Source organism: Taeniopygia guttata, chromosome 26, assembly GCF_048771995.1.
Source record: "Taeniopygia guttata chromosome 26, bTaeGut7.mat, whole genome shotgun sequence".
NCBI classification, from domain to species: domain Eukaryota; kingdom Metazoa; phylum Chordata; class Aves; order Passeriformes; family Estrildidae; genus Taeniopygia; species Taeniopygia guttata.
The window spans coordinates 1,549,196-1,576,357 of record NC_133051.1 but is presented as its reverse complement, the minus strand read 5'-3'; the positions used below and the strand labels follow the sequence as shown (position 1 = coordinate 1,576,357).

At 51.4% G+C, this 27,162-nt stretch overlaps 1 protein-coding gene and 1 long non-coding RNA gene across 7 annotated transcripts in view; one reads left to right on the top strand and one right to left on the bottom strand.

The window, feature by feature from the left end:
* The window catches only part of ANKS1A (ankyrin repeat and sterile alpha motif domain containing 1A), a 72,090-nt gene that overhangs the window by 33,255 nt on the left and 11,673 nt on the right, over positions 1-27,162 (top strand). For 5 of the 6 annotated variants that reach the window (XM_030292162.4, XM_030292161.4, XM_030292160.4 and 2 more), the window contains 3 exons: positions 3,630-4,192; positions 13,415-13,481; positions 17,102-17,208. In XM_030292162.4, the coding sequence (XP_030148022.4) occupies positions 3,630-4,192; positions 13,415-13,481; positions 17,102-17,208 (737 nt within the window). Of the gene's footprint in view, positions 1-3,629; positions 4,193-13,414; positions 13,482-14,426; positions 16,996-17,101; positions 17,209-27,162 lie in introns of those variants that run through there. The other variant, XM_030292163.4, reaches the window with a different exon arrangement.
* Positions 3,059-4,201, bottom strand: LOC140680684 (uncharacterized). Its single transcript, XR_012052051.1, has 2 exons — positions 4,070-4,201; positions 3,059-3,732 (listed from the first exon to the last, which is right to left on the bottom strand). It is a non-coding gene; the product is annotated as an uncharacterized lncRNA (long non-coding RNA).

The following is a 27,162-nucleotide window of genomic DNA, read 5'->3' as shown; positions in this document are numbered from 1 at the left end:
AGAGGATGGCTTGGGCTCTTGTGGCTGTTGAAAGGGCGTTTCAGGGCAGCAGAAAGGCTGAATTTCAGGCACATGGGTTTAATGGTGCCTTTCATCTGTGATAGCTGCCTTTGTTCCTCTGGCTGCCAGTTGTCCTGTGTCCAGCCAGCAGATGAATGTGGCATTATCCACTGGCTTTGGTGGCCTTTGTGTGTGTTAGAGCAGCTCGCTGTCACATGCTGGAGCACTGGGAGAAGTTGGCCTCGTGTTTTGGGCGGAGTATCAGAAGTGGTTTAAGCCAAATGCTCTCCCAACCACTTTGGTGTGCAGTCACATGTGTGAAGTCAGGGCACCAGGCCCTGTAACAGGGTGTGAAAAGAAAGCAAAAGAGGAGGAATGTGTGTGGAGTGACCAGGAGGAGCCTTCTCAGCTCCTGCCTCCAGACAGACCTAATGGAGGGTGAAAAGACTAGTTTTGGCTTCTCAGGAGTCACACCCAGGTGTTGTCAGCAGTGACCAGCTGCAGGTAGGACCGACTTGGTGCCTTCTGGTAGTTATTACAAACTGATATTTGTTGAGGTTGTTCTGTGCTGCTTCCATAGGAGGTCCAGCTTGAAGTCCCCACTTCACCCTTCCTCCTGTTAGAGATTTTCTTTGTGGTTATACTGGTTCAGCCAGCACAGTGGGACTGTGCTGCTAACCAGAGAGCTGGAATGAGCCAGCAATAAAGTCAGAACACTCTGCAGAGAGATTGAAAGAAGCTCTTTTCTGAGATCCAGAGTGTGGCTGCTGAAGCAGCAGGGTGGTAGCTGCCTGTGGAATGGGCCTGTGTTTCAGTTCTGTTCTAGGTGAAGGATATTTTTGCGCCCCTCAAGGGCAGCTTCTTCCTCTGGCCTTCTGTTTCACAGGAGGGAGATTCACCTGCTCCTCACTTGACAAATTCTGGCATGATGTAACACGGGCAGCCTTTTCCACGTGCAGATCAGAGGCTGCTCTGTGCTCTCACTAATTTTAAGGCTGGGGAGCTTGAGCAGGCAGCAGCTGGAGGAACAGCTTCATTCTCCTAATCCAGAGCTGCGAGACAAATCCTGCTGTTGATATAGAGGGAAAGAAATCCAGTGGAGAGAGGGTGGTTACAGCTTAGTGTGGAGTGTTTAGGGAAGTGCTTCATATCTGGAGTCCTCAGGCTGCTGGCAGGGAAGCTCTGACTGGAATTCTCCCTGGGATGCAGACGGTCTGCACCCAGGAAGGGCTCCTGATCCCAGAAAGGGTTGGGAGCAGCCTCTCCTGTGGGCGAGGCCTGCATCAGGCTGTGGCTGAAAAAGGCAGGATCTGTCAAATGATCTGTGCTGGAGGGTAAAATCAGTGAAGGGAGTGAAATCTGTGAAGCTGGACAGAAGTCCCTGTGCTAGGGACTCTTTCTGAGTGTAACTCACATGAAACTGGAGGAGGATGATTGTTTCAGATCCCCTAAAAGGCGAGACCTGGAGAGCCCTGCATGTTCCTGCTCCATGCACCTCAGGGACAAAAAGACTGAGATTACTTTCTACATTTGTTCTTCTGTCTGCAGCTTCCAGGACAGGCTCTGAAATGTCTCCTTCAAGATGTTTCTCACAATTTCTGAGCAAGAGCTGTTGCCCTTGCTCTGTTCCTTCCTTCCCTGGCAGCTGCCCCGTGTTTCAGTCCCTCTTCAGCTTGCAGATGAGTGGGTGGCTGGGATTCCTGTCCAACAGGAGCCCTTTTGTGAGGTGCTGGAGCTGGATTTGGAGCACTTTGTTCTGGCTGGATTCAAGTGTTACAGCACGTGGCACAAACTTTGGCCAGCCACCTCTCTGCCTTCAGCAGAAATGTCAGTAAAGGTTCAGCTGGGGCATGGAAGAAATGGTTTCCAAGGAAGGGAAGAGGTTGGGAAGAAAAACTGCAAAAGTTTTTCTTTCCCCACAGGTTTATGTCACTGTCCCATCACTCCTGTTGTGCTCACCCCTCTGTGGCTTTGCATTAGTACCAGTCTGTCCTGTGAATGCAGCACATCTGATCTCCTCTGAGGTTTGTCCTCTGAGGTTTCTCTCCAGCACTGGAGCTTCAGAACTTTATGCAAAGAAACTGGATTTAGTCTGGCCTTGTAATCTGGGGTGCTGCTGCTGATCCCTCTCAGCCAGCACTGGGACCTGCCTCCCCCTTGGCAGCTCCAGTCACAGAACTGGTGGTTTATGTGCCTGTGCAAAAGAGTCAACAACTACTTCACTGTCCTGGAATCTCTAACTCATAGGATCCAGGATGAGATAATCCCTCGCATCACTTGATCCCAGTGAGGGCTGTGGCTGCTCCTGGCCTTCCTGTGCCTGTGAGAGGGACTCACCGTGCTCGTCAGGCACGGGGTACCTGGGACCTCCCCACAAAGCAAATTACTAATTCAGCCTTTTCCTGCCCGGTTCTGGTGTGAGGGCAGACCACAAAGCCCAGCAGGTATTGGTGTTTGAAAATCCCCTGGTCAGACATGGTGCTGGGAAGGTGCTGGGAGCTGAGTTGGGCTCTCTGCTGCTGCTGACAGGCTACTTTTAGTTAGAGTAGAACTCACTGTTTTGCTCACGGAAAGGAGGGTTCCTTTGCCTTGGCTTCCCAGAGCTGCTGTCTGCAAAGCAAGTGATTTCCTCTTCAGATCCAAACATCCTCCCTGCACTTCAGAGCCTCATTATCGGAGTGTTTCGCTGTATTGTTCAATTTTTAGTCCTCAGACTGAAGAGTTTCTTCAGCACTAAATGGAAGCAGTTAAAATTCACAAGCAATGCTGAGAGGGTGAAGGAATCCTAGGGAACCAAAGTTAGACTTGTTGGCTTGACAAAGTTTTGCTTCTGCAGTTGAAATGCTCATTCAGCTGTGACAAAGGTGAGTGCATGTATGTGTGTGTGTGCACGCTCAGCACTTGGGATCAGTCAGTTCTTCATGGTTTATGCAGGACCCTGGTACCTGATATTAAGGTTGCTGGGGCAGGAGTAGCTGGGAACCAGTGTCACGTTTCTGGGGCAGCCAGTGCTCCACCAGCTCTGACCACTCTGTGCTCAGTTCATTGCAAAAGAGACTTTTTCCTCAAGCTTTTTTTCTTGCGTAAACTGTTTATTTCTCTCCCCTGAGCAGGGAGGAGAGGTTAAACGCGGAAGCCACTAGGGAGGGAAGCAGTGGGTTTTTTTGGGAGCGGATTTTGGAACTGGCAGGTCGATTACAGTCCAGGCGTTTTCCCACCCTGCAGCCCGTGCCAAGAGCCGGGCGCGCGGCTCTAAATAACGCTGTGGCCTTTATGGAAACGGATCAGATGTTCCAGGAGCCTCTGTCTCTGCTGTTCCCACCTCACTTGCTCTCTCTGCAGGATATAGTTAGCACTTCTCCTGGCCTTATATAGCAAGGGCTGATAGTTAGTGTTAACAGGAATAAAAAACACGGAGAGCTGCCAGATTGCGTAAATCGGGCCAGTGTTTGGAATTTCATAAATGCCACGACTTTGGGTACAAGTTGAGCACGCGGAACAATACGGAACTGTTCTCTCTTTAGATCTCTCCCTCCCTTGCTGAGGGAGAGCAGGGAGAGAGCCGGAATTTTGCTGCTTCTTCCATGTTTTTAATTTCCCCCCTCCTCTCTGCTTTCATCCCCTTGAAGACCACAGGAGGAGCAGCGGCGGCCGCAGCCAGGACTCTGCTGAGAGCCAGGACATCCAGGTGCCAGAGCAGTTCTCGGGGTTGCTCCACGGCTCTTCTCCGATCTGTGAAATAAGTGAGGACCCTTTCAGGCTTGCTTCCTCTGAGAAGGGGGACACGGCAGCCACGAGCCACCCCGCTGCTATGCAGCTGGAGGATGCTGAGCTAGCCTCGTCGGGACCAGCGCGGAGCAGCTCCCCGGACCCCACGCAGACGGCGGTGTACGCCACGGTGCAGCACGTCAGCCGGGCGGATCCCGCGGCCCCGGGCACGCCCCACGTGCCGCAGCACCCCGGCGGTGCTGAGCCAGAGGGGGACAGAGCTGTGGGCAGAGCCCACCCGGGCAGCAAGCCCAAAGCCGAGCTCAAACTCAGCCGCAGCTTGTCCAAGTCGGACTCTGACCTGCTGACCTGCTCCCCGACGGAGGACGATGCCATGGGGAGCCGGAGCGAATCGCTCTCCAACTGCAGCGCCGGGAAGAAGCGGCTGGAGAAGTCCCCGTCCTTCGCTTCGGAGTGGGATGAGGTAAGGCTGAGCTTGCTAAAGAGCCCCTGTGCCAGGAATGAGTGAGCAGCAGGAGCTTCCCTCTGCCACGCTGCCCTCAGGGGTCCTGGGTGGGTTCCATTGCTTCCGCTAACTCTCACAAGGCGTTAACAGGCATATGCTCACTTGGGAGTCTGCAAGGTGTTAAATGCCAAAAGATAAAGTTCGTTGGAGTGAGGGAGTAGCAGAATTGCAAGCAGTTTCAAAGTTTTTTCCTCAAATACAGGGCTTGGTTTCTTTTAGGCAAGCCAGATATGTTTTCACATCCCCAGAATGAGAAAGACTTAAAAACAATGCCCTTCACACCTTTCTCCTGATTTCCTCCTTCCAATTCTTCCCTGTTGATTATCCCAGTGTCTTGGAAGTGTTGTGTTGCTGGGTCCATGCTGCTGGGGAGTGTAAGCAGTGACCAGGGGTTCATGGGGATGGAAGGAAGACAGTAATTAGGCTGGTTTGTGTATTTGATAGCTCCTGCTCTCCTCCTCACACGCTTATTTCAGTGGCTGGTTAGCAGTCACTTTATTATCATATCCGACGCCCACGGACAGTTAAATATTTCATGCTCAGAAAGTTGGCCCTGGAGAGCCACTGGGGCAAGATTAAGTGTCCCTCTGAAATTCAGCACCGCAGCATTACTGAAACATTCTTTGGGGATGATTCTGTGCTGGGAGAACTGGGGCTGCAGAAGAGATAAGCTGGGATGAACCACTCTTTGTACTCTGAAAAGGAACTAAAACCCCTGGCGTGGTGCTGGGGGTGTGGAGCCGCGTGTGCCGGGCGTGGAAGCCCGGGGGAGGGTTGTGCCCTGCACTGGCTGATGCTCAGCTGCCTCTCCAGCCCTGACTCGAGAGAAAATGATCATCTGGGGAAGAGGGAGGTATTTAGAGATGCTAAACACAACGTGAGAATCCATCCTTCAGTCCGTTCTCTCCCTCCCCCTCACTCCCTGCCGGGTCTCAGGGTTGCCAAATAGATATTTTCCTCTGCAGCTGCTTGGGTTGGAGAGGCTTTGCTGTTAATTGCCCAGGTCAGTTGTACCATGGCTTAGGGAAAGGCTCTGCAGCAGAAGGTTCTTTGGAAGGGCTGGATAATTCCCTGTGCTTTTATCTGAGCTGTTTGCAGCAGACACTGAAAGGGCAGAAGCCTTTGGCACGACTGCACTGGTAGCAGAGGTCAAGTGCTGGGCTGCCTGCACTGCCTCTGCTTCCTCTGCTCAGATGAACCCCCAGAGCTGCTTCCTCCTGCCTGTAAACAAATCCCTCATTTCCCCTGAGGCAGCTGGACAAGCCCCAGGAGAGCTTTTCCTTCCTCTCATGTTTAAGTGAGGAAATCGCAAAAAGAATGTGAAAAATTCACATCTGTCTGCAACGGGGCAGGTCTGACTTTTAAAAAAGTCTGGCTGGTCATGATGGCAACAGTTAGATTTAAACATAAATGTAATTCTGTGGTTGTGTGTTGAATTCGTTCCCTGGATGGGATAATGCAGTTGCTCAGAATTGGATGCAGTTTGCAGCCTCTGCATTTACCAGGGAATATAAACCTTGTTGAGCCACCCCTGTTAGCAGTGGCTTGGCTTTCCCTCTGTGCTGAGGGGAAACAATGGCAGATTTATATTATTCTATTAATTTTAATGGCCTTTATGCAGGTGACTGAGGAGGGAAGTGATCCATGTGCAGCTCTCTGTGGCTCCCAGCTGTACCCAGCAAGCTGAGGACTCTGCCTGCTGGCCTGGCCAGCAGTAGGTGTGTTTGTGCAGGGCACAGGGGCTTGGGGAGGGATCTGTGGTGGTCCTGGACAGATGAGATCTGCAGCAGAGCCTGAGCTGACCCTGCTCTGAGCTGTGGTGGCTGACTGGGGACAGCAGAAAATCGGCTGCTTTGTGAGCAAAGGGTCACATCCTTGCTCTGGCCAAGCACTGCCAATGCCCTTTGTTGGAAGTGGAAGGTGGTGCTGGCTTTGCCAAAAGGGTGGGATGGGGAAGGAATGATTCACTTGGCAAATCTCATCCCTGTTCCCAGTTGCAGCTCCCCTGCTCCAAAGGAGCTGGCCCAGAGTGTTGCTTTGTGCTCTGTGCTGTCCAGGAGCCCGTTCAGCCCATGTCCCACCTGCTGCTGACCCCCTGCTCCCTGCTGGGAGTGGGGATGCACTCGTGGTGCCCCTGCAGCTGCTGTCAGGTGGGACTTCTGTGTGAGCAAGGCAGAGAAACTCTTACATCAACATCCACGTATTGCCCGGGGAGGTGAGGACTGAAAATGCTCAGTCCTGCTCTGGTGGGAAGCAGGGTGGGGGCAAGGAGGCATGTGAGGGGCTGGAGCTCTGTCAGCATAAATTTTGAACCCTTCCAAACCTGTCTGTGGCTGAAGTGATGGATTTGGTTTTCATGAATATTGAACAGGCAGGGATGAACGGGGCAGCAGCAGCTCACGGGGGGTTTGGTACAGAACAACCTGTGTTTGCCACTCTGAGGGAGGGGGTCTCTGCCCCCAGCCCCCTTTTCAGGGCAGATTAACCTGCTTCTGCTCTGCAGAGCAGCTCCAGACCTGCCCTGCAGCCTGGTTCATGCTCCAGGCTCTGAACAGGGATGTCTGCAGTCAAGGCCTGGGGCTGCTCTTCTGCCTTGTAGGTGCTGGTAAGAAAAACGATCTGTTAAATGATCAGGGGCAAAGAACAAGGAAGGCTGCTGGGAATTAGCCTCAGACCTGGCTCCTGACATCCCTGACATCCTCTACTTCCAGCTGCCTGCTGTCAAGTCATCTGTTCCAATGCTGAATTTGAATTTTGGAGGTTCCGGTGCCCATCTCACAAAGTGAGGTTGTACTTCTGTGTTCTGACCTAAGTCCTCCTAGGAAGAGATTAAACATCCTTCAAAACAAATTCAGGGAACTGAATAAAACATGCACATCACTTTAGGTTTTTTTAGAAAAAAGAAGGTGCACAGTCCACCACTTTTTTTTTCTTCTCCCAAGTGAATTAGTTGAAGAACTAATGAATATTCTGTAGCTAATTATGGCACTGGACATTTCATCTCTGATGACTAACTGCAGTGGTGCTCCATGTCTCCTGTGAAAGGAATGCTTTGCATCTGCAGTAACCATGGATGTGATGTTTCACCATTTCCTGACCTGTTTTGGGGCTGTTGATGTCCCCTAAGGATGGATGCCAGGAGCAGATGGCAGATCTGTGGTGTCTTCCACCTCAGGCTTGGAGCTGGGAGGCAACTTGGTGGAGGTTGTGGCTGCTGTGGGTGGGTGCCTTTAAACCTTGTCTGGACTGTTGGGTGCTGCAGTACCCTGTGGAATCAGTGTCTTAATTACAGGCTCAATGTAGAGGATTAACAACATTTGCATTGAAATGTGAAACTTTCTGGAAAGCTTTTGATGCAAAACCTGCCACTGCCTTAAAACACCCAGGAGTTGAAATTCAGAGCTGCCAGCCAGCACCGTTGAAAGAAAATGCAAATATTCCCCTTGTTACTCAGGAAGAGCTCTGGTTTTGTGCCTGGTGAAATTGCATGGTGTAAAAAAGCTCAGGCATCAGCCTCTGCCTCCCAGAATGTTTCATTTATTCTCTTGGTTCAGGTGTTCAAATCTCAGCTTGCCTTGGGTTTGTCCCTTACCCTCAGCTCACATTCCAGTTTCCCCTTTGCCAGAAATAATTGGAATTCACTTTTGTCTAGGGGAGAAGCAGTAGTGGGGTCAGTATTTTTGGTCTTGATTCTGCTAAACAAGCGTGGCCAGCAGGGTCTTAATCAGCTTAATTATTGGTCTGATTATTCTATTGTCTCCAGATCCCAATGTTTCCTGCTGTTTTTCCTGTGCTAAGGTCAGGAATTCTTACATCATCCCTTGTGTCCAATCTCTTCTCTTTGCCCCCAGTGGTGAGATTTCCTCCAGCCTGATGAACTTTTTGAAGTGAAAGCTTTTGTGTTTCCACCATTTTTAGATCTGCTGCAGAGGCCCAGATGTTGGAATTGTGAGCCAGTGTGGAACTAAGCCAATCCAAGCCAGTGTAAGACAATTTACTGGTTTACAGGAAAGGCCAACGTAAAGACCAGGCGTGCTTTGTTCCAGCAGCAAGGGTTGGACACAACAGGGTGATATTTGCCAGCAGAGCAGCTCCATCCACCTGTGTGTGTGTGTTTCTGGGAGCTTCTCAAGTGTGTGAGCTCAATATTTGTGAATCAGAAGCTTTTGATTCTTGTGTGAATGATCCGTGCTCTGACGGATGTTTTGGTTATGTAACAACCTTGTGATCACTGGCGTTTTGGGGACATTTTTGTTTTTCAGGAACAGAAATGTCCGGCCATGGTGTCCTTACTAAATCCAGTCCTTCATTATGTTCTCTTCCGCTTTACGTCGCATCTTCCAGCAATTCTGAAGCTTTTATTCTAAAAAAAGTCTTTAAATCTCTCCAGCCTGGAGCAGCTTCACTGCTCTGTCCCACAGGCCAGAGCCAGCCTTGCTTGAGAGCCTTATGTTGCTTTGGGGTCTGTGTTAGGATGCAGGAATATGGAAAGACAGTGAATTGATTCAAGGCTTTCCGGGGGGTTTGCCTTTTTTATTGTGACTCAGAGTAGCCTTTGTCCAGTTGTTTCCCTGCTGTGGGCAGATATGTTGCTACATTTGGCCACTTTCTTTATCATGTCAGTGTTGGATTTTACTGTTTGTCAAAACAACAGTGATATTTGGAGGGCTGTGATGCTGCAGATCCGTCACACACTGTTGTGAAATTCAAGTTTATACCATAAGTTCCTTTTGGTACGTGTTTGGATTTGTAACTTTGGGATTTGTACAAAAACACAGGCTGGAGAGTGGCATGAAGCAACAGGCCCTGGTCCCCATCCAAATGAATTTCTCAGAGACCATATTAAGCCAGAAAATGTGTTTGCCTTTATCACTGGTGAACAGTTGCAGAATGATTTGAAATAAATTCAGCAAGTCTCTATGCTGTGTGGAAGGCTGCTGGGGGAGGATGGAGCACAGCAACTCTGGGTTCAAGTGCTCAAATGTGCCGTGAACAACTGGCTGGTGCAGTTTAGCTTTGAATTAATAAATGGAGCATTATGTTTTCCAGGCCTCTGGTGTTTGTTATGCTGAGTTCATACAGGCTGATGTCTTTTGGAGACACGGAATATATTGAGCAGTGAAATATAAGCCATGTGCTCCATGGGGTAGCAATGGGAGAACAGAAGCTGAAGCATCATAAACTGAACCAGGAATGGTTTATGTGCTGTCACCATAAAAAGGAGTTTCATGGCCCAAATCCAAATTTTGTAGATCTGTACCTGTATTAAGGAGTCAACAGGTATCATCCCAGATCCCAGTCTTGCTCCATCCCTTTCAGACATGCTGGTGGGATGCTGCAATCCTGCCGTTATTCTGCTCCAGGATATATCCAGCTGAGTCTGAGCAGCCTCCCTTCCTCCTTCAGGGGTGCAGTATCAGTCAGTGATGTGAGGTTTGCTGTGGTATTTGTACACTTCATTACATGGAAATGTCACTGCTTCTGTGCTGCCCCAGCATCATCTGTCGACCTCAGGTGCCCACAGTTCTCCCCTGAAGTTTAGAGCTGACCTGCTGGGCTGTGATGGGGCTGCTCACATCCTCACTGGAGGGTTTGCTGTGCTCAGAGGGGTTTGAAACTGTAGAAGCAGCTTGTTTGGGAGTTGTTTGTTTTTTTATAGTTTGAAATCAAATCTGCCCCATCCCCCAGCTGTTAAAGCTTGGAAATAATGAAGTCTTAACTCCTGACACTCTCCTGGAATTGCAGAAATTTAAAAGACTGATAACCTTTCCACCCAACTTTGTAAGTAGCTTTTGAGACTGAAATCTGCTGCTGGAGCTGCTCTTGTCTGCTGAGCCTGAGCCCCGGGCAGGTTTGTACAATAGGTTATGAACCCTCAGTAATAAGGATTTATAATGGGAATCCTGCTATATTCTTAATTATATTCCTGCTGCAGGGCGTCATTATAGTGCACTAATGCCCTCCATATGGCAGATAGTGTGGGCTTGATTCCGTGTGGTTTTATTTAATTACAGACCTTTATTTGGGTAACTTTGCTGCCCAGAGTCTGAGGCTGTGCAGGTGCACTGCAGGTGCTCATCCTGGTGCTCAGGAATCACTGGTGATTTTTAAGCTACCACAGAGGAAGCAGAAGATATCAACCCAACAAGGTAGAGAGGCCCTTGCACAAGGTGCCCAGAGCAGCTGTGGCTGCCCCAGCCCTGGAAGTGTCCAAGGCCAGGCTGGACAGGGCTTGGAGCAGCCTGGGACAGTGGGAGGTGTCCTTGCCCATGGCAGTGAATGGGACTGGATGAGCTGCAAGGTCCCTTCCTGCCCAAAGTGTTTGAGGATTCTGTGATTTTAGTCTCTCAGGGTGACCTTGCTGTGTCCTTGGCAGTCTCTGATGCTGCGTGCAGAGACTGAGAACAAACTTCTGCATTTGCACTGATGGTGACTGTGAGGTGAGGTTTTATGAAGCCCCTTTCAGAAAGCTCCAGAAGCATCGAGGTGCCTCCAGGTTGGGTGAGTGTCACCCTGACAGAGTGATGGTCAGTCTGGTACTGTCCAAAGGAGGCTCCTGCCCTGTGTGTGGGCAGACAGCCTGTGTTTTGTGAAGCTCTTTATTCTGGGGACAAAAGCCCTGGGGGTGGTTTAGTGGTCCTCAGTCTCTCTCAATGGATTCATTGGCTTCAAACTTCAGCAGTGGCTGGGGAAGAAAAGCTGGAGAGATCAATACGGACGCCATGGCTTGGCATTGATCAGGGCAGGGTGTGGAATGGGGCTGGCTGTGGAGCAGAGCCTCTGTGTGCACTGTGTGCCCTTGGGGACAGGGGGTCACTGCTCTCTACACTGGTGTGGGACCTGTCCACCTCTCGGTCCCTGCTTTTCCTGCAGGCTGGGATCAGAGGAGACATCTGCATCCTGCCCATGTAAGCAGCCATTGGCTGCTCCTGCCATGAGCACTGTGAGCTGGGGAATTACTGTGCAGGGCTCTGGTGTGGAAACGCCTCCTGTCCTGCAGCAGGACACACCTCAGCATGCCACGAAGCTGTCTGGGCCTCTCTGGCCTTCTGCAAACAAATGCCTCTTCCTCTGTGAGCAGAACTCTGCTCGGGATGGTTTGTTTTGAGTCAGGTTCTGTTTTGGAGTCACTGGCCAGTTGCTACGTTCCCATGGCTGCCTGCCTGCCTGAAGAGCTCGCCCCAGCCCTGGCCGGACTCTCAGCCGCACCCAGCTCCTTTTTTTAGGGCGTTGGGATCTTTCACCAAATGTAGGCAAATGTGAAAATAAACCCAAGAGCTCCAATCATAATAATTGCTCTGCAGCTCCTTCCAGGCACATTCCTGCTATGGGGTTAATGAGGGACACTCTGCTGTCCTTGCAGACTTTCCTTTTCCCAGAGTGCTTCAGCTGTGCAGGAGTTTCTCCTTCCTTGGTGGTGTTTGAGGGCTCACTGGCTCACCCTCATTGTCCCACATGGAGCCAGCTGCCCCTCTGCATTAGGGATAACAGATATGGTTCTTTAATTTAGAAGGCGGAAGCATTTTATGGTTTTGTTTCTGTGGCTGTAAAACAAATAAACCATAAAATCCCCACCCCAAACCGACCCCACAGCAGAACCAGAGATGGGCACTTGGTCCTTCAGTGGAAAAATACAGGTTAAGCCAAAACAAATCAGAACTGCATGTTCAGGCTACAACTAAGTCTGAGCTGCAGCACTATATTTAAACATGGTATTTTTGTATTTTAATAATTAACCAGTGGGAAAGAACAGCCTAAAAAAACTGTAGCGTAGGTTATTTTCAAGGTATCTTCTCTTCAACCCCATGTACAGGCTGGAGTGCAGCTGAGGAAAGGCTGCACAGGATGGGGATGCTCTAAATTGGTGTTTCCCTCTCCGGGTTTGTCCTTCCCCTCATACTTCTCTTTGCAGCCTCCTAACAGTTAAATCAAGCTGGTCAGCCATAAACCCATGTTTGAAGTGGTGTGTGAGTCTGTTTGAGGTGTTTGCTTCTCGTGGAGGGCCGAGGGCAGGGCAGGATTTCCCTCTGCATTAATGGAAATAGCTGGGGCTGTGCCTAACTGTGAGCAGCACTTGGCAGAGGAGGGCTGGGAAAGGTAATCCTCTGCCACGTGATTGTTTCATTTCCATTTGGTTTTATATAGCACAAAGCAATTCCCTGCTTTTGAGGAAAAGGTCGTGGGTGTTTCAGTGCTTCAGAGGCACCTGCAAGTCCTCAAGGCAGTGCTGGGACTGCAGAGCTGGCAGTGCTGGGGGCTGAGCCTGGACAGCATCAAGTCTCTCTCAGATTAGGGGAGGGCAGCACGATGGAAACAAAGGAACTTGGCCTCAGAGTTAATTTGCAATTTGAATCCAGCTGGAGATTCCCAGACAAGACACAAGAGCAGCTCCAGCTCAGAGATATACTTTGTCCTGAAACTGATGGACAACAATCTGCAAAGTTTAATGTCCTTAAACTTATGGGACTTGAACTGAACTGACCTCAAGACCCAAAATGTGCAGCAATTGCTCAGGGTTATGGCAGTGTCCCAGAAATCCTCTGCAGCTCAGGCTCAGTGCCTGTCCATGGAAGGGAGTAGAAGTGCCAGGGCCCTTGGTGTTCCTGGGAATGGGGCTGGTTCTGCACCATCCCTCTATTTCCCTCCAGTCCTGCATGGCCATAATGTCCTGATGGTACTTGAGAGCACTGTGAAATTCGAAGGATTTGCTGCTCTGGGGGTCAAAACCATCTGCTTTGGTGGTTCTTGTTGGAATGAATCCAGCAGGCCTCAGGTGTCTCCCAGCAGTTCCAGCAAAGGTCACATTCAAGTCCTGGCTCCATCCAGGATCCAAGGAGCAAAGAATGCTTTTGCATTAGGACAGGATCCATGTGTCCACTGACTCCAAACCCCTCCTAACTGGAGTTTCTTTTTACATCATACTTCCCTTTTCTGCTGTATGTGTTGGGATTCTGATTGTTTTCCCAGGCTGATTTTCAAATCTCCCAGTAAATGGGTGTTAATTGTACTTCAAGCCCAGTGGAGGTGCTCATCCCCTAGTTCAGAGATACCTTAACATCCTTTCCTGGATTTCTTCAGCTGTCATGTGGGAGGTGAAATCCTGAGCTGCTTTTACCTTTTCCTGAAGCTTTATTAATAATGCAACACATGACTTTTTCTTTTTTTTTTTTTTATTTCCAGATTGAAAAGATCATGAGTTCCATCGGTGAAGGCATTGACTTTTCCCAGGAACAGCACAGGATCTCAGGTAGTGTACCCATCTTATGTCTGTCTGTCCTGGCTGTGTCTGCACACAAACAAGCTGTTGGCTCCTATGTGTGGTTGTCTTTAACCTGCTTTGGCTCTGGGAGGGAGAGGTACGTTCTGTCCAGGAGGAGAAGACCTGGTTTCCCACATGATGCTCAATGCTGCTGGTAGCAATTCTAGTTCTACACTCCTTGGGAAGATTCCTTTAATTTTAATTTTAATTCCTTTAATTTTAAATTTAATTTTACATGGATTTTCCTCCCAGCTCTCTGTGAGGGCAGCAGCTGTGCTGAGCAGGGCTGGATGGTGCCAGGGGTGGGTCAGTGTGGGTGCCATGGTGGCCATGCCCTTTGCATGTGGGTGCCTCAGGGAGGGTGATCCTGGGCATTTCTAAGCGCACCTGCAGGTACCCACTGAACAAGGCTCTTGGACAACCCTTAAAATGTGAATTTCCCTTGTCTGCCTTTGTGTCATAAGCAAAAGCAGAAGTCAAGCTTGCTGGAGAGCTGCCACCACGGGGGATTCTGTCCTTTTAAATCCTTCACCTTTGTTCTGCTGCAGCAGAGCAGCTCTGACTCTGGGTGGGCAGCAGCTCCTCCTGATGAGATGCTAATACAGCTCACACGGGCTGTGACAGAGCTCACCTCATATCCATTTGTCACTCAGGTTTTTTGCTTAGGTGGGGAGGAACCCACTGTTCCCAGTGGGAGTTTAGCCTGATTCAGCTCTGCATTCCAGGATCAGATGGCTTTGCAGAGGAGGTGAAGCTCTGTGTGGGTTTGCTCCCTGCTCTGACAGCCCTCCCCACACCGGTTCAGGCTGTGATGGATCGATAGCAGCAGGGGAAGGTCTGACATGAGGGGAGAGGCAGAGCCAGGGCTCCTGCAGGGCTGAGCCTTCGAATTTCCTGAGTGCAGGGAGCACTCAGCAAGGGGGACACCCTGGAGCAGCCCTGCTGCACAGGAGCTGCCCTGTCCCAGAGCCAGGGCTGTGCCCTGTCCCACTCACTTTGGGATCCCTCCTGTGCAGCCTCATCCTCTCTGTGCTGTGGCACTTGAGAAGAGCTTTGCAGCTTTGGGAATGCACTCATCATTCCAGCTCTGCCCACTGGCTCCCCCCCTGCCAGCAGCAGGATTCCCAGAATGTGGAGCATAAGGGAAAGGATGGAGCTGAGAAATATGAGTTTGTTTCAGCCAGAAGTTGGGATCAGGATCTTGCCAGGGGGCACAAGAACTGCGATTCTTCTGTCCTTGTAACACACAAATATCAGGTGTATTTGGGGCATCTTAGTTTTCAGCCTGGGATGTTTTAGGTGTCTGTTCTCTTTTTAAAGAAAATTCCTCCATTCCCTCCCTCCAAATACTTCCCTCTCTTCATTTTGTCATGACTTGAAAGGGTTTTGTAAACGGAAAACCTGCACTTGGTACCACTGTAGGTTTCCCTTTTGAAAGCAGAAATGTATTTACAAGTGCATGCAAGGCTGAATAAAGTAAATAATTTTAAAAATTAAATTCAGGAGCTCAGGAGAAGGAACTGCTGTGGTTTCACTCCCCCTGACAGCTCCCAGGAATGCTGTGGTAGGCAGCAGGCACTTCCTCACCTCTCTCTTGATAAATTAATTCTGAGCCAGCCACAAATCACTTGGATCTGTCGAAGCAGACCTGTGACATCATTTTTTAAAACCTCCAAGCCATGTTGTCCATCATCGAGTAAATATTGAGGAGTCAGTGATTTCCACGGGAGAGTTACAGAGCCGCTGCCTCCCTCCCGGCGGGTGGGAGCACTGGGAGGGGGGAGAGGATGAGGAGAAGGGAGGGACAGCAGGGCTGGGGCTCAGACAAAGCCGCTGCCGCAGCCACCGGCAGAGCGAGCGCAGGAACCGGCGGGGGAAAGGATGGAGGGGAGGATGGAGACCTGGCGAGAGGGAGCTCCTGGCACACAGTGCGGGCTCAGCTGCTGCCCCAGAGCATGGGCTGGCTCAGGGGAGGGAGGCAGGAGCCTTTTGTGATCTCGGCGCTGCCGCGTGTGCTGGAAGGACCGGCCAGCGCTCCCGAATACCGGCACAGGAGCAACCACCGGTGGGAATTACCCCAGGAATCTGCAGATGACACCGTGAGCTCTGTGTGTGCAGCCATTGCAGCGCAGTGGGGAGGGATGGCTGGAAGGTACCAAACTGCTTCAGCTGACCTGAAGGTTCAGAAGAGGCAAATGAGGGTCTCCTGATCATCCTTTTCTTTGCATCCATGCTGGAAACAGACGTGCCAGGGAGCCTGGAAATCTGCCTGTCTTGCATAGCAAATTCCCTGGTGAAAAGGAGATCTCTGAACTTTTTTTTGGTCATACTTAAGGTCTTGAGCTTTACCAGAGGAGAGTAACAAGTCACTGGACTCATCCCAGGGATGAGGGAAGGGAGAGCTCATCTGCCAGGGCTTCCATAGGTGTTGGGAGGAATCTCCTTTATCAGAGGCTGAGGGGGAGGTGCCAGGGCATGGCTCGGACTTGAGCTGCAGCAGGAAGAGGAGAGAGTGTGCTTGCATTTGCTTTTTTCCTTTTGCCGTGGCTCGGGAGCGGGGAACCGACATGCCTCCTTCCTGCAGAGCTGCTCCCTGTCTGAGCAAGGGGCTCGACGCGGCAGCTGCGCTCGGCTGAAGAAAATGAAGGAAGGGCAAATCCAGGTGCGTGCCCAGCACCTGGTGGGACCAGCAGTGTTGGGTGAGATCGTCCTGGCTGTGCTGTCGCACGGTGCAAAGGTGGGGCTGGAATGCCAAGAGGTCCGGGCAGTGTGTGGAATGCAGAGTGATGGGATCGCTGGTAGAATGACAGAGCCAGCGCTGCCAGACATGAGCCTGGGGTCCCAATGACACAATAACGGCGAGACGAAGCCCCTGCCATGGTTTGCCTCTCTCAGGACTGCTGGGGAGGAAGAGCACAAGCCCTTCCTCTCCGCTGCTGCAGTCTGTGCTTCCTTTGTCTTGCGTGTCTTCCCGCGGACAGCCGCTCTGCCTGGGCTCCTGCTGCTCTCCTGAGCATCCACCGTGTCCGAGCTGGCTCGGCTGCATGAAGCTGTTTTCTCTCAGGCTCCTCCGTGCTCCCCGCTGAGCCGGGGCTGTGTCCAGAGGTGTTCAGATGAGAGGACTGGCACAGCTCCGCTCCCTTCCCTCGCACCTGCCACTGCCTGGGAATGCCTGGGGTGGAAGTTTGCTGCTCTCCTCCCGCCCCCTTCCGCTGAGCCGAGGAGTGGATCCGCATCCCCATGGGGCTGGGCTTCATGTGCTTGCCTGGCGAGGAACTCACCAGCCCTGACAGCAGTGCCTGTGATCTCAGCGCCCCAGCAGCGCCTCTGAATCTTAGCCCGGGCGAGGAGTTTCTTTTCTGAGTGTGAACTGCGGTACAGATTTGCACCCGGAGCCCGCGGAGGCAGCGCGAGCTTGCTGTCCATGCTCTGCGCACACCAGAGGAATTGTCTGCCCGCTGATTTGTTGTACTCTGAGCATAATTTTTTGAGTTTCTTTATGGTAATGACTATGATGTGGCAATGCCATCTGTCCTCCTCAGAGTGCCGCTGCTACCGCCTGAACGGTTTCTCCCTGTTCAAGCGGCTGCCGATTCCTCTCTCGTCAGGTTCGCGGATGCTGGAGCAGAGCGTCGGGGAGTGGCTGGAGTCCATCGGCCTGCAGCAGTACGAGAGCAAGCTGCTCCTGAACGGCTTCGACGATGTTCGCTTCCTGGTGAGTGCCCGCCAGGACCCCGCGCTCCGGGGATGGCTTGGCTGAAACTTCCCGCGGTGCCGATGCCCCACCGGGCAGAGCCGCGTTCTGCCGCCCGGCACGATGGTGTTGGAGGGTGTAGAAGGTTGGGCAGAAGGAATTGATGAGGGTTATGTTGGGTTTTTGCATTTAATTCATGTGTTGTTGGTTTTCTCGCTAAAATTTTGATAGGAAATTTTATTTCGTCTGCGCACTAAATCTTTACTGTCGAATTTACTCCAGAAATGGGAACTGAAATCCGCTGGTGTTTTGATGGAAGCCCTGAGCAGTCTGTGCTCTGGGCTGTGAAGGAGGCAGCAGACCTCTTGTTGGAACTGTACTTGCTCAGAGCATGCAGGCAGTATGCTAATGAGCTGTACCTAATTGCACTGACACTGTTGGCTCTGAAACTTAATGATGACGACATGGTAATGCTCAGGGTTGAGGGGTTTTAATAATCAGTGTCTAAAAACTTAAAGCAGCACAGTGTAAAAATCCAAGAATTTGTGTGGAATGATGGATGAGCTGCAAGGAGGGAAAATCTTGGTGCTGCAGGAGGGGTTCTCCCTGCATGGCTTAAAGAAATGCTTTTGAATGTGGACTCTTAAGTTTGACAAATAACAAAAAATGGATGTAAACCTTGGAAAACCTTGCAAAAGTTATTTTGGCTAATGCAGCATCCTGCCTTGGAATGGGAGTGGTGACATCTCTGGTGCTGGGGACAGTGCAGAGAGGTGACACCGGGAGGATGTGAGGATGAGGGGATGGATGAGGGGGTTTGGGAGCACACAGTGGCCACCATTGGTGGAGAGGGTGTGAGGGGCAGCTGGAGAGAGGCAGGAAGCCAGGAAAGGGCATGGATGGAAGCTCAAGGAAGCACACAGCTGAGCAGCATCTGTTGGGCTACTTAAAGGCAGGGTGTAATTATACTTTAAAAAATGACCTGACCAGGAGGATAACTGTTCTGGGGTCTGTCCAGCTTTCCCAGGTGTGCTGGACCCCACTCTGCTCAAAACTCCAATAGCAAAGGTTCCTGTGTGTGTCCCTCTGTGTGGTGGTGTTGGGTACGTGGTAGGATTTGCTCTCTTCATGGCTGGACGTTTTTCTCCCCTGTCCAGAGCTGGGTGGCTGCTCCCAGTGCTGCTGAATTCAGGGGATGGGACACTTATTTCCTCATTCCTCTCAAATTTAAAAGGTCAAATCATTTCACAAAGATTTTGTGCAAACCCCAGCTGATTTCCATTTTGCTGCTTATCTCCTTTCCTAGGGAGTTGACCCTGGCACCCGTGCCAACCCTGGCTTTAAATCCGTTCATCCCAGCCCTGAGAACTCCAAGCTAATACATTAGCACAGCAGGAAAGTTGAATTATTTAGAATCTTTCCCTCTGTGTTGTTCTGGTGTTGAGGGAGCAAAACCTTCAGATAGAGCACAAATGAGGATCAGGTAGTTAATTTGGTTCTAGTGGTGTTTTTGATGTTCTTGGATGAATTATTAAAACTGCTGTGAACACTGAAGCTGGGCAGAGCAGGGGCTCAGGACACCAAGCTCTGAGTGTTGGGCTGCCCACTCCTCTTCTTTACACAACCATTGCTTTATTGGCTGCCCCTTCCAGTCTCTTAACAGAGAATATTCCCAACTAAGAGTGTTATTTTCCTGGAATTAAGCAGTTTCTGTGAAAGGATTAGTCCCTCTTAGGGCCTCCCTGTGTTCAGTATTTCAAGGTCCGAAGAATGCTGGGTAATGGCTTGCAAATCGCCAGGTGGATTATGAGGTTAATTAAGTTTTAGTAGCCCAAACTAGGAAATTGAAGTCCTTTGATATGAAAACGTGTTTTCTGTGCAGGATTTTGCATTGCATTGCTCCCTGCTCAGAGAGCTGCAGGCTGTTCTGGTGTGCCAGGATGATCCCGGTGCTTTTTGGGAGGTAAACCAGGAGCTTTTCAGGAGAATCATGTTCAGTGTGCAGAGATCATGCAGCTACAGAGCAGGGCAGTGTCCTAGAAGAGCCCTTTAATGACTGAGGAAGATACTCAGCCTTGGTAGAAAGTAACTCAGAGGAGGGTTAAAAACAGTCCAGCGAGGCACTGGAGTGCCTGATGCTGTTCTTCACTGGAGAACCAGGGTTTGAAGTGCCCTGTTTGCCCCTGCTGGGGGACAGGGTTGTAAGAGCCTCAGACTGGGAGTGCTGGGCTTGCTGGTGCTCTGGTGGCCCTGTACTGCAGCCGGGTCTGCTCTCAGGAATTTCTGATTCCCTCAGTATTTACAGCTGACTCCCAGGTTAATCCACGCCCCGTGTCACAAGAGCCTTTACCCCCAGGTAGGGAAATGATTCATGAGCAGTCTGTGTGTAAAGGGAGTTTGAAAAGTTCTCTATAAATATATTTGGCTTCTTAATTAGATGTTAATATAGGAAGGCAGAAACATGTGTTGTTTCCAAAAATAATAATTCTGTTATTTTCAGAACTCCAGGAACTGGGGATTAGGGGATTAGTTGTGCTCCAGCCACGTGCTGGCCGCTTCACTGGACAGGCTGCAGCTGGAGTGGGCAGCAGGGAGGGCATGAGGGTCCTGCTCCTCTGGGGCTCTGTGACCAACATCTGAGAGGGGCTCAGGGGACCCACAGCTCCTGCAGGTGACAGTGGGAGCCACAAGTGTCTCACAAGTTGTGCTGTGGAAGGGAAAGGTGCTCTGGAGCCTCCTCTCTGCTCCTGGGAACTCCAGTTCTACATTTGGGACAAAGTGATCTTGATCAAGCACTGGCTTCACTCGGGGGTGGGTATTGCTGGCACAAGTCAGCAGGATTTTTGGGACATGGATGTGATGTGACGCTGGAGCGCCCTCGTCCATCCACGTGTTCCTGGGAAGGGACCAAGGTCTGCACAGATCTTGGATTGTGTAATCTTTTGGCTTGGTTGAGGGAAGAAGGGGGTGACAAAAGATGGATTTAGGTAGCTTAGCTTTCCAAAACACTGGAGTTCTCTTCCCACATCTGCATATTGGGCCACATCTCAGTGTCTGCAGAAATTCTTACATTCCCTTCAAGTTTCTTACAGTAGCCACACTGTATGGACAAGGCAGGGAAGAAGTTTTCCCTGTTACTCTGCCACTCTCAAGCACAAACCCCACTGTCCAAGACAGCTTCTTTCCCTCACCCTCTGCATTGCCACCGAGAGACCTTCATGGCCAGCAGCACTGCCACGGGGCCGTCAGACTGGGACACTCAGCTGCTGCTTTTCACATGGAGCTGGAACTGGGCAGCAGCCTGTGCAGGCAGCTGGGATTGGGAACAGCTCAAGTGGAGATTGTGCTTCCAATCCTCCTCCTCCTCTGCTCTGCAGCCCGCTGGGATTCCTTCATCAGAGGGGAAAGTTTATTTGTGCGGTGGGTGAACACAACCGAGGCGAAGCTGCTGGCAGTGGCTCTGCTGTCCTTGACTTAGCAAAAATACAGCTCTGCAAGTAGGATAAAACCTTCAGCAGCATTGCCTGCCAAATGTGAGCAGCTCCAGTGAACCAGGAATGCCCACCCCACCACCCAGCAGGAGCAGCACTGCTGCCTCCCACGTGGAGGAACACGGCCCCGTAGCACGCGCCGAGTTCCAGGAGCCTCATTGCCTCATCCCTCACCAGAGGAGGGGAATGAAAGGTCAGATCACAAAACTGCAGCAGTGAGTGAGAAGTGTCACCCAGAAAAGTGCACAGTAAATGGATTTAATTGTCCTTGGTGGGCAATGAGCTGGGAGAGCAGGAAAAATGTCGCAGGAATATGGACCAAGAGGGATTCTGCTGCTCTTGGAGCTTGGCCCCATCGTGTCTGCTGTGCTTACCAGTGCATCTGCCACAGATGCCCCTTTTGGGAAGTCCAAAATCCATAGGAAGTTGATTTTGGGATGCCCAGTGCATTCCTGGTCCCTGCAGCAAACAGAGATTAACCCAGGGAAGCAGCAGGCTGGACTTTGCCCATCTGGAGAGGGCAAGGACGTGGCCACTGTAATGAGGAAGGAATTGCAATAATTGATGGTGGAATTCCTCCACAGAAGTAGGAAGGAAATGCCATTACCTGTTCCCTCACACGGTGTTTTGTGATCCCACAGATGCCATAAATGTATCTGAGATGTTTGCAAAAGCTTTCCCCTTCCCCTGGAGGGCGGGATCTTGCTGCTGCCCCACAGCTTCCCCTGGGCTGACATCTGAGAAGGGCAAACCCCGCGTGCTCTGGCAGTTGTACCAGTGTTCTGGAGCTGAACTTTTTATTCAGTTCAAAGATATTCTGATTCACAAATGAGCAGGTAAAAGAGAGCATAAACCATTTTTTATGGCTTTTTTTTATTGTTCAAGCCTGGATTCCCATGGAGTGTGTGGAAAGCAGCTAATGCTGATTCAATAAGACAGCGTTAGAAAGGGAAATCTGTTCTCTGCGTGTAGTGCCCTGGGCTCCTCTGGGGGGTTTTATTTATTTTTTTATAATTGGGGAGAAGTGGTAGAGAAATGATGGTGGTGGAAGAATGGGGTGTCTGCAAATAATTTAGAGTACTGACATTAACGTGATTAAATACAATTCAGGGCCATGTTAGATTAGCCTGCAGTGTTGTTCACTAACAGAACAGCCTTTCCTTCCCCTTCTCCTCTCTGTGTGTGCAGGCAAAACCAGGATAAATGTGGAGTTGAGGCCTTGGCTCAGGTTGGCTCACCTTGGCTGGGGTGTAAGCCGAGCTCAGCAGCTCTTGTGCCTTCCCAGGCCGAGGACAGCCCCAATCCACATCTGACAAAGCCAGGTCTCCTTTGCTCTTCAGATCCTGGGATTTGGGTGTGGGCTGACATCTGCAGCACCCTCGTTCTCACCTGTACCTGCCCTGCTGCAGCACTGGCATCTCCCGTGTCCTCAGTCGCTCAGCTCTGCCTGATCCAGTTCCGAATGGCCCAGCTTGGCATGCAGCTGCAGGTCCCCTGGGCAGCAGCCAGGCTTTGGACATGCTCTGGGAATGTGTCTGCCCCAGAGCTTTTTTCTATTTTCATATAGAACTTGTCATTTTATAGTAGCCATTCAGGGAAAACTGCACTGACACATTCCAGTAGTGGTTTGCACCCAGGAATGATCTGTGAGGAGCCACCAGAGACCCCTGACAGGATTTTACTGCATCTGCTCTTGTTGAAACACAGCAAGAACATGGTCTGACCACAGCTGGTGCAGGGATTTCCATGCAGACTCAGGTGAGCTCTGTGTAACTCATTCCTGGGCTGTGTCTGGTTGGAGCAAGCTCTCCTCAGCTGGGCAGAAGCTGTGGGTGGCTGTTTCTGGATTTGGTCACTGCTGTCAGCCTGCAGGAACACGTGCCAGTGTCCCCAGACTGACTGTGCAGCACTAAATGAGCCCTTAAGAGTGGAGCTGGACCCCGGGGTAAGGGTCTCTGCCAAGCCCCTGAGTGGGAATCGCTTCGTTCAATTAAACGAATTTTATTTGACATCTCCCCAGTGGGTTCTGGCTGGTCCTTGGGAAGTTCCCAAGGACTGTGCTTTATCCACTGTGGTAGGGGTGTTTGAGTTGTCTCTGTAAGAGAATGGTGGAGAGCAGGGGCACGCAGGGATCTGGGGTTGAAGCAAGTTTGAGGATCTTGGGAAATGTGGCCGAGCTGTGCCAAAGCTCCCCGGATAATAGGAATGGACTCCACGGGGAGCAGAGAGGATGGAGTGGATTTTAAGGAGCAAAGTGGGTAGACCAGAAATGGCAATTTAGAGGATACTTATGTTTGATTCATTAGTAGCTCCAGGCCCCATAAACATTAAAAAAACCATTAAAGTTGCAGTTAATTTTTTTTTCTCTCAATAAAATTGCCTGAACTTGACAACCATGACCGATTCCCTCCGTTGCCATTGTCATGCTGCCAGTGTGCGTGGGGAAGAAAATTAAAAATGAAGTGGCTATGTGCTAATCTCAGATTTATTGTAGGGTTTTGTGTATGAGCCCCTTTCCCCGGCGATGCTCTGTGAAGAGCTGGGGCTTCGTCATCATGCCTGTGGCCAAAGAGATCCTTTCTCCTGCTTTCCCCTCGAATATCCCAGACTGCAGACTTTAAGGGAAGGCACCAAACTCCACAAATCACAAGGCCAATTACAAACACAGATTTGTATGAGCAAATGGGGTCCCCCTGTTCTGAGATCTGGGTGTGCCCAGCTGTGAGCTGGACGTGTCTCCATCTCCCACCTCCAGATTGCCAAAAGCAGAGCAATAGCAATGACAGCAGAATCTGCAACAAGATGCAAATTGTCTGAAATGCACTGAGGGGAAAAATGAAAAGAGCTTTGTGTGCACTTTGTATGCACAGAGAGCCTTCAGCTGTCTCTCTGCTGGGGATGTCTGCAGGAGCCTTTGGAGGCTGGGAACGCCGTGTTTGGGTTTTGCATCTGTTGCTTTAGGAGCAGCCCCGTGCTGGCCCTGTCCTGCCTGTCCAGCCATGTGTCCCCCACGGAACCCTCGCTGTCCCCCACGGAACACTCGCTGTCCCCCACGGAACACTCGCTGTCCCCCACAGAACACTCGCTGCCTCGGGCCCTTCCGTGGCTGGAACAGGATCATGGATGGACGCCAGGCTCCGGGGAAGAAGCAGCATCTGAAAATTGGGTAGTTAAGTGCCTGCAGAGTGTCCTGCTGGAGGAAGAATCTGGCAGATTTCGGCAGCGCTGCCTTTGGCTCAGTCACTTTGGGGTCACCTCGGTGGCAGGAGGGGACGCTGCCTTCTGCCAGGTAACCTCTGACTGTTTTTTCCTCTTTTAATGAGAAACCTGGAGCCTCACAGGCTGTTTAACTACAGTGCAGGCAGTGAGGCGTGAGCAAAGCCGAGCCTTTTTCCAAGAGCTCGTGTCTCTGCAGGTAGGGCGGCTGCAGCGGCGCCCTGCAGGGCTCCTGGTGGGGACACGGGTCACTGACAGACCCCTGCCCTCCCTGGGGCGGCTGGGGGGCAGAGGCAGGCTCAGGAGTGTCCCTCGTGCTGGTGTGTATCTCTGCCTCTCCATGGAGGGGGCTCGGAGGAAGCTGAAGGCCAGGTTGGGGGATGAAGGTCCCTCTGACTGCCGGGCAGCCAGCGTGTGCCAGCTGGGACCCAGGGTGGGACTCAGCCTGCCCAGTTCCAGCTTCTGACAGGGCTGAAGCATCAATAAAAAGTTGCTCTGCCCCAGGTAATGCATTTCACCTTCCCTGGCTGAGCCCAGGTGGGGGCTGGTTCCTGACAGAGCCCATGGTGAGATGTTGAGATGAAGGAGCTTGTTGGGTGTCCCTCACTGCCCCAAAATGTGGGTGACAGTGAGAGCTCTGGCCCGGGCCAGCCCTGGGCCTCCCTCACTCTGCTCAGCCCCGCAGAGCTGGGGCACCCAGGAGGAATGTGCAAGGTAAAAACACTTGTCACAAGGAATAAAATTGGAAATACGTCTTGGGAAAGTCTTTTTGATTCTAATTGGCATCTCTGAGGCTGCTGCTGGAGGCTCCTGGAGGTCTGGGCTGGTGGCAGAGCACATCCCAGAGCCCTGCTCTCCCCACTGAGCCCGTCCTCAGAGGACCTGGGGAGGGACTGGTGGGAGCTGGGGCTGCCCTGTGCCCTCAGAGGGCACTGGGAGGTGGCATCTGCCTGTGGCCAGCCCCAAAGGGAACCTTTGGGTAAAACCAAAAAGCAGCAGTGGCCCATCAGAGCAGCTCTGCTCCTTGGCTCTTGCCTGAGGGCGTGTTGAATGCAGACAGGTTTAAAGTCTGGCTCCTCTGTGTGGCTCTCAAAGGTTAAAAGATCTCCAGTGTCTTTGCATTTAATTCTCTCTTCTAGTGGCAGATTATTGTTTTCCATGGGAGCTGAAATCCAGATGGGTTTGAAGGACATTTCTCCTGCACCAGGGGCTGGAATGATTTGTTCAGAGCTGCTATGCTTTGTCTATCCTTGTTAAGTACCCAGAGAATACGGACTGCCACCAAGGGAATTTAATGTGACACATAAAAATACAGAGTGCAGGAGAAAGCTGTAGGCTTCACAGTGTTTAACTACCTTGTGTCCTTGCTACAGAGCAAGCAATTTTCTTCCAATTTGAGATGCCAAAGCTGGGAGAACACCTACTGCCCTGCCTTGGTGCCCTGTGGGAGAGCGAGAGCCACCAGCTCTGTGCTGCTTGTGTGGGATCACAGCCGTGCCAAAGGGGATTAGCACCAAAAAGGGCTCAACACTGGAAAGTGAGCATGAGTGAAAGTGTAAATAGGATCAGCAAGCTTGTTTCGTTTTTATACATGAAAATTACGCATCGCCATTGTCACAGCTCATTTGGCTGCTGACTGTTCCTGGTGGCATGAAGGGAATGGCTGGCTGTGAGCTCTGCCCTTGCCAGCATCTTTCCTGCACCACCAGCTTCAGCCCTGGCTCTGTGCAGGGGGATGGAGCCACAGAGTACCAAGGTGGGCAGGTCAAGGGAGCAGAGCAGGCCCAGGCATTGGGAACTGCAGGTTTCAGGTACCTGAGTGTGCCATGCTGTGGGGTGGGTGCTTCAGTCCCTCCCTGTTCCTTCCCATCACAGGGCAGTAATACTTCGCTTTCCAAACCTGTGAGAGAAGTCCCATCATTTGCTCTGGCCCTCTTTGTCATTTCAAAAAGCCCTTTCCAAGCCATCTCTCCCTCGGAGATGAATTCCTTGCACACATACTGCGTTCCTGCCAGGTGAGGTGTCTGTCAGAGGAGTTAATCCCCATTAATCCCTTCCCTCCTCCCCGGAGCTGAGCACACAATCCCCTGCTGTTACAGGAATGCACATTAAATGTGGCTCTTTGGCTTAAAATTCATGAACAAGAAAAGGGAGGGGATGTTTCCATCTTTCTGGTGGGATGCTGCAGCCCACCAGCCGGAGGTCACTGCCCTGGCAGCAGCAGCTCCTTGTGTTAATCGCTGGGAGTTTGTTCCCAGTCCAAGAGAGTTGCAGCTTGTGCACCAAATGGACAGCCTGGAGCTTTCAGCAGCAGCCTGCCTCTTGTTACTCACTGATTTGTGCACTTGAGGGGTGCACAGAACAGTTCATGTGATGTGGTTCCATCCTCTCACAGCTCCTGGTGTGCAGTGACACCACTCAGGTGAGCCCCTGGTGTCCCCTGGCCTTGCTCACGGGCTGTGGGGTGCAGGGAGATGGGTCTGGCCACAGGCTGGTGTGCACAGGGACTCTGGGGCAGTGCCAGTAGCTCTTCCCAGCACAATGGCCCCAGCTAGCACAGTCTGTGAACTGGCCTTTGGGAAAACACAGAATGAACCCCCCCCACCCCTACCGTGGGCTGCAGAACCATTTAGTCCTGACTTTTCTGATTTTTAAACAACTCTCAGACAAATAAATGCCTTTGTGCCATTGCTGTCAGCTCAGGCTCTGCTCTCCTGTCCCCTCCCAGCTCTCCAGGAATGAAATGTGTGGGATCTGACCCACCAAGGGATGGGGAGGCAGAGGAGCCCTGTCAGGGGGTGTGGAGGGCTCTGCCTCCTGCCACCCACTGCTCATTTGCTGTTTGCTAAATGATTAGTCTGGACTGCAGGGCAGCTGTCCCTCGTGGCAGAGATCTCTGGGCATCTCGTACCTCTGGTGTTAATTCCCCGTTTCCCTGAACACTCCTCTGTGGTGGAGGGCAGAGCAGCTCCCGGGTGGAGAGCCATGTGCCATCGTGCTCTGCTGTCACCACACCTGCCATGGAAGTGGCAGTGATGCTGCCTGGCAGGAGCAGAGCCCTGCTGGCGTGGCCAGGAGCAAGGACAGCTCTGGGGCAGCTGGCTGCATTTAAAGCAGGTAGCACTCACAAAGCACACCTGCTGAAATCCCACTAAAGTGTGGATGGGAAGGGGCAGGAAACCTTTGCTGCCCTTTATGGAGGGTGCCTGGCAGGCTCGCCCGCCCTCACCTTCCCTGCAGCCGGCCTTAACTGGGTTTCTCTTACAAA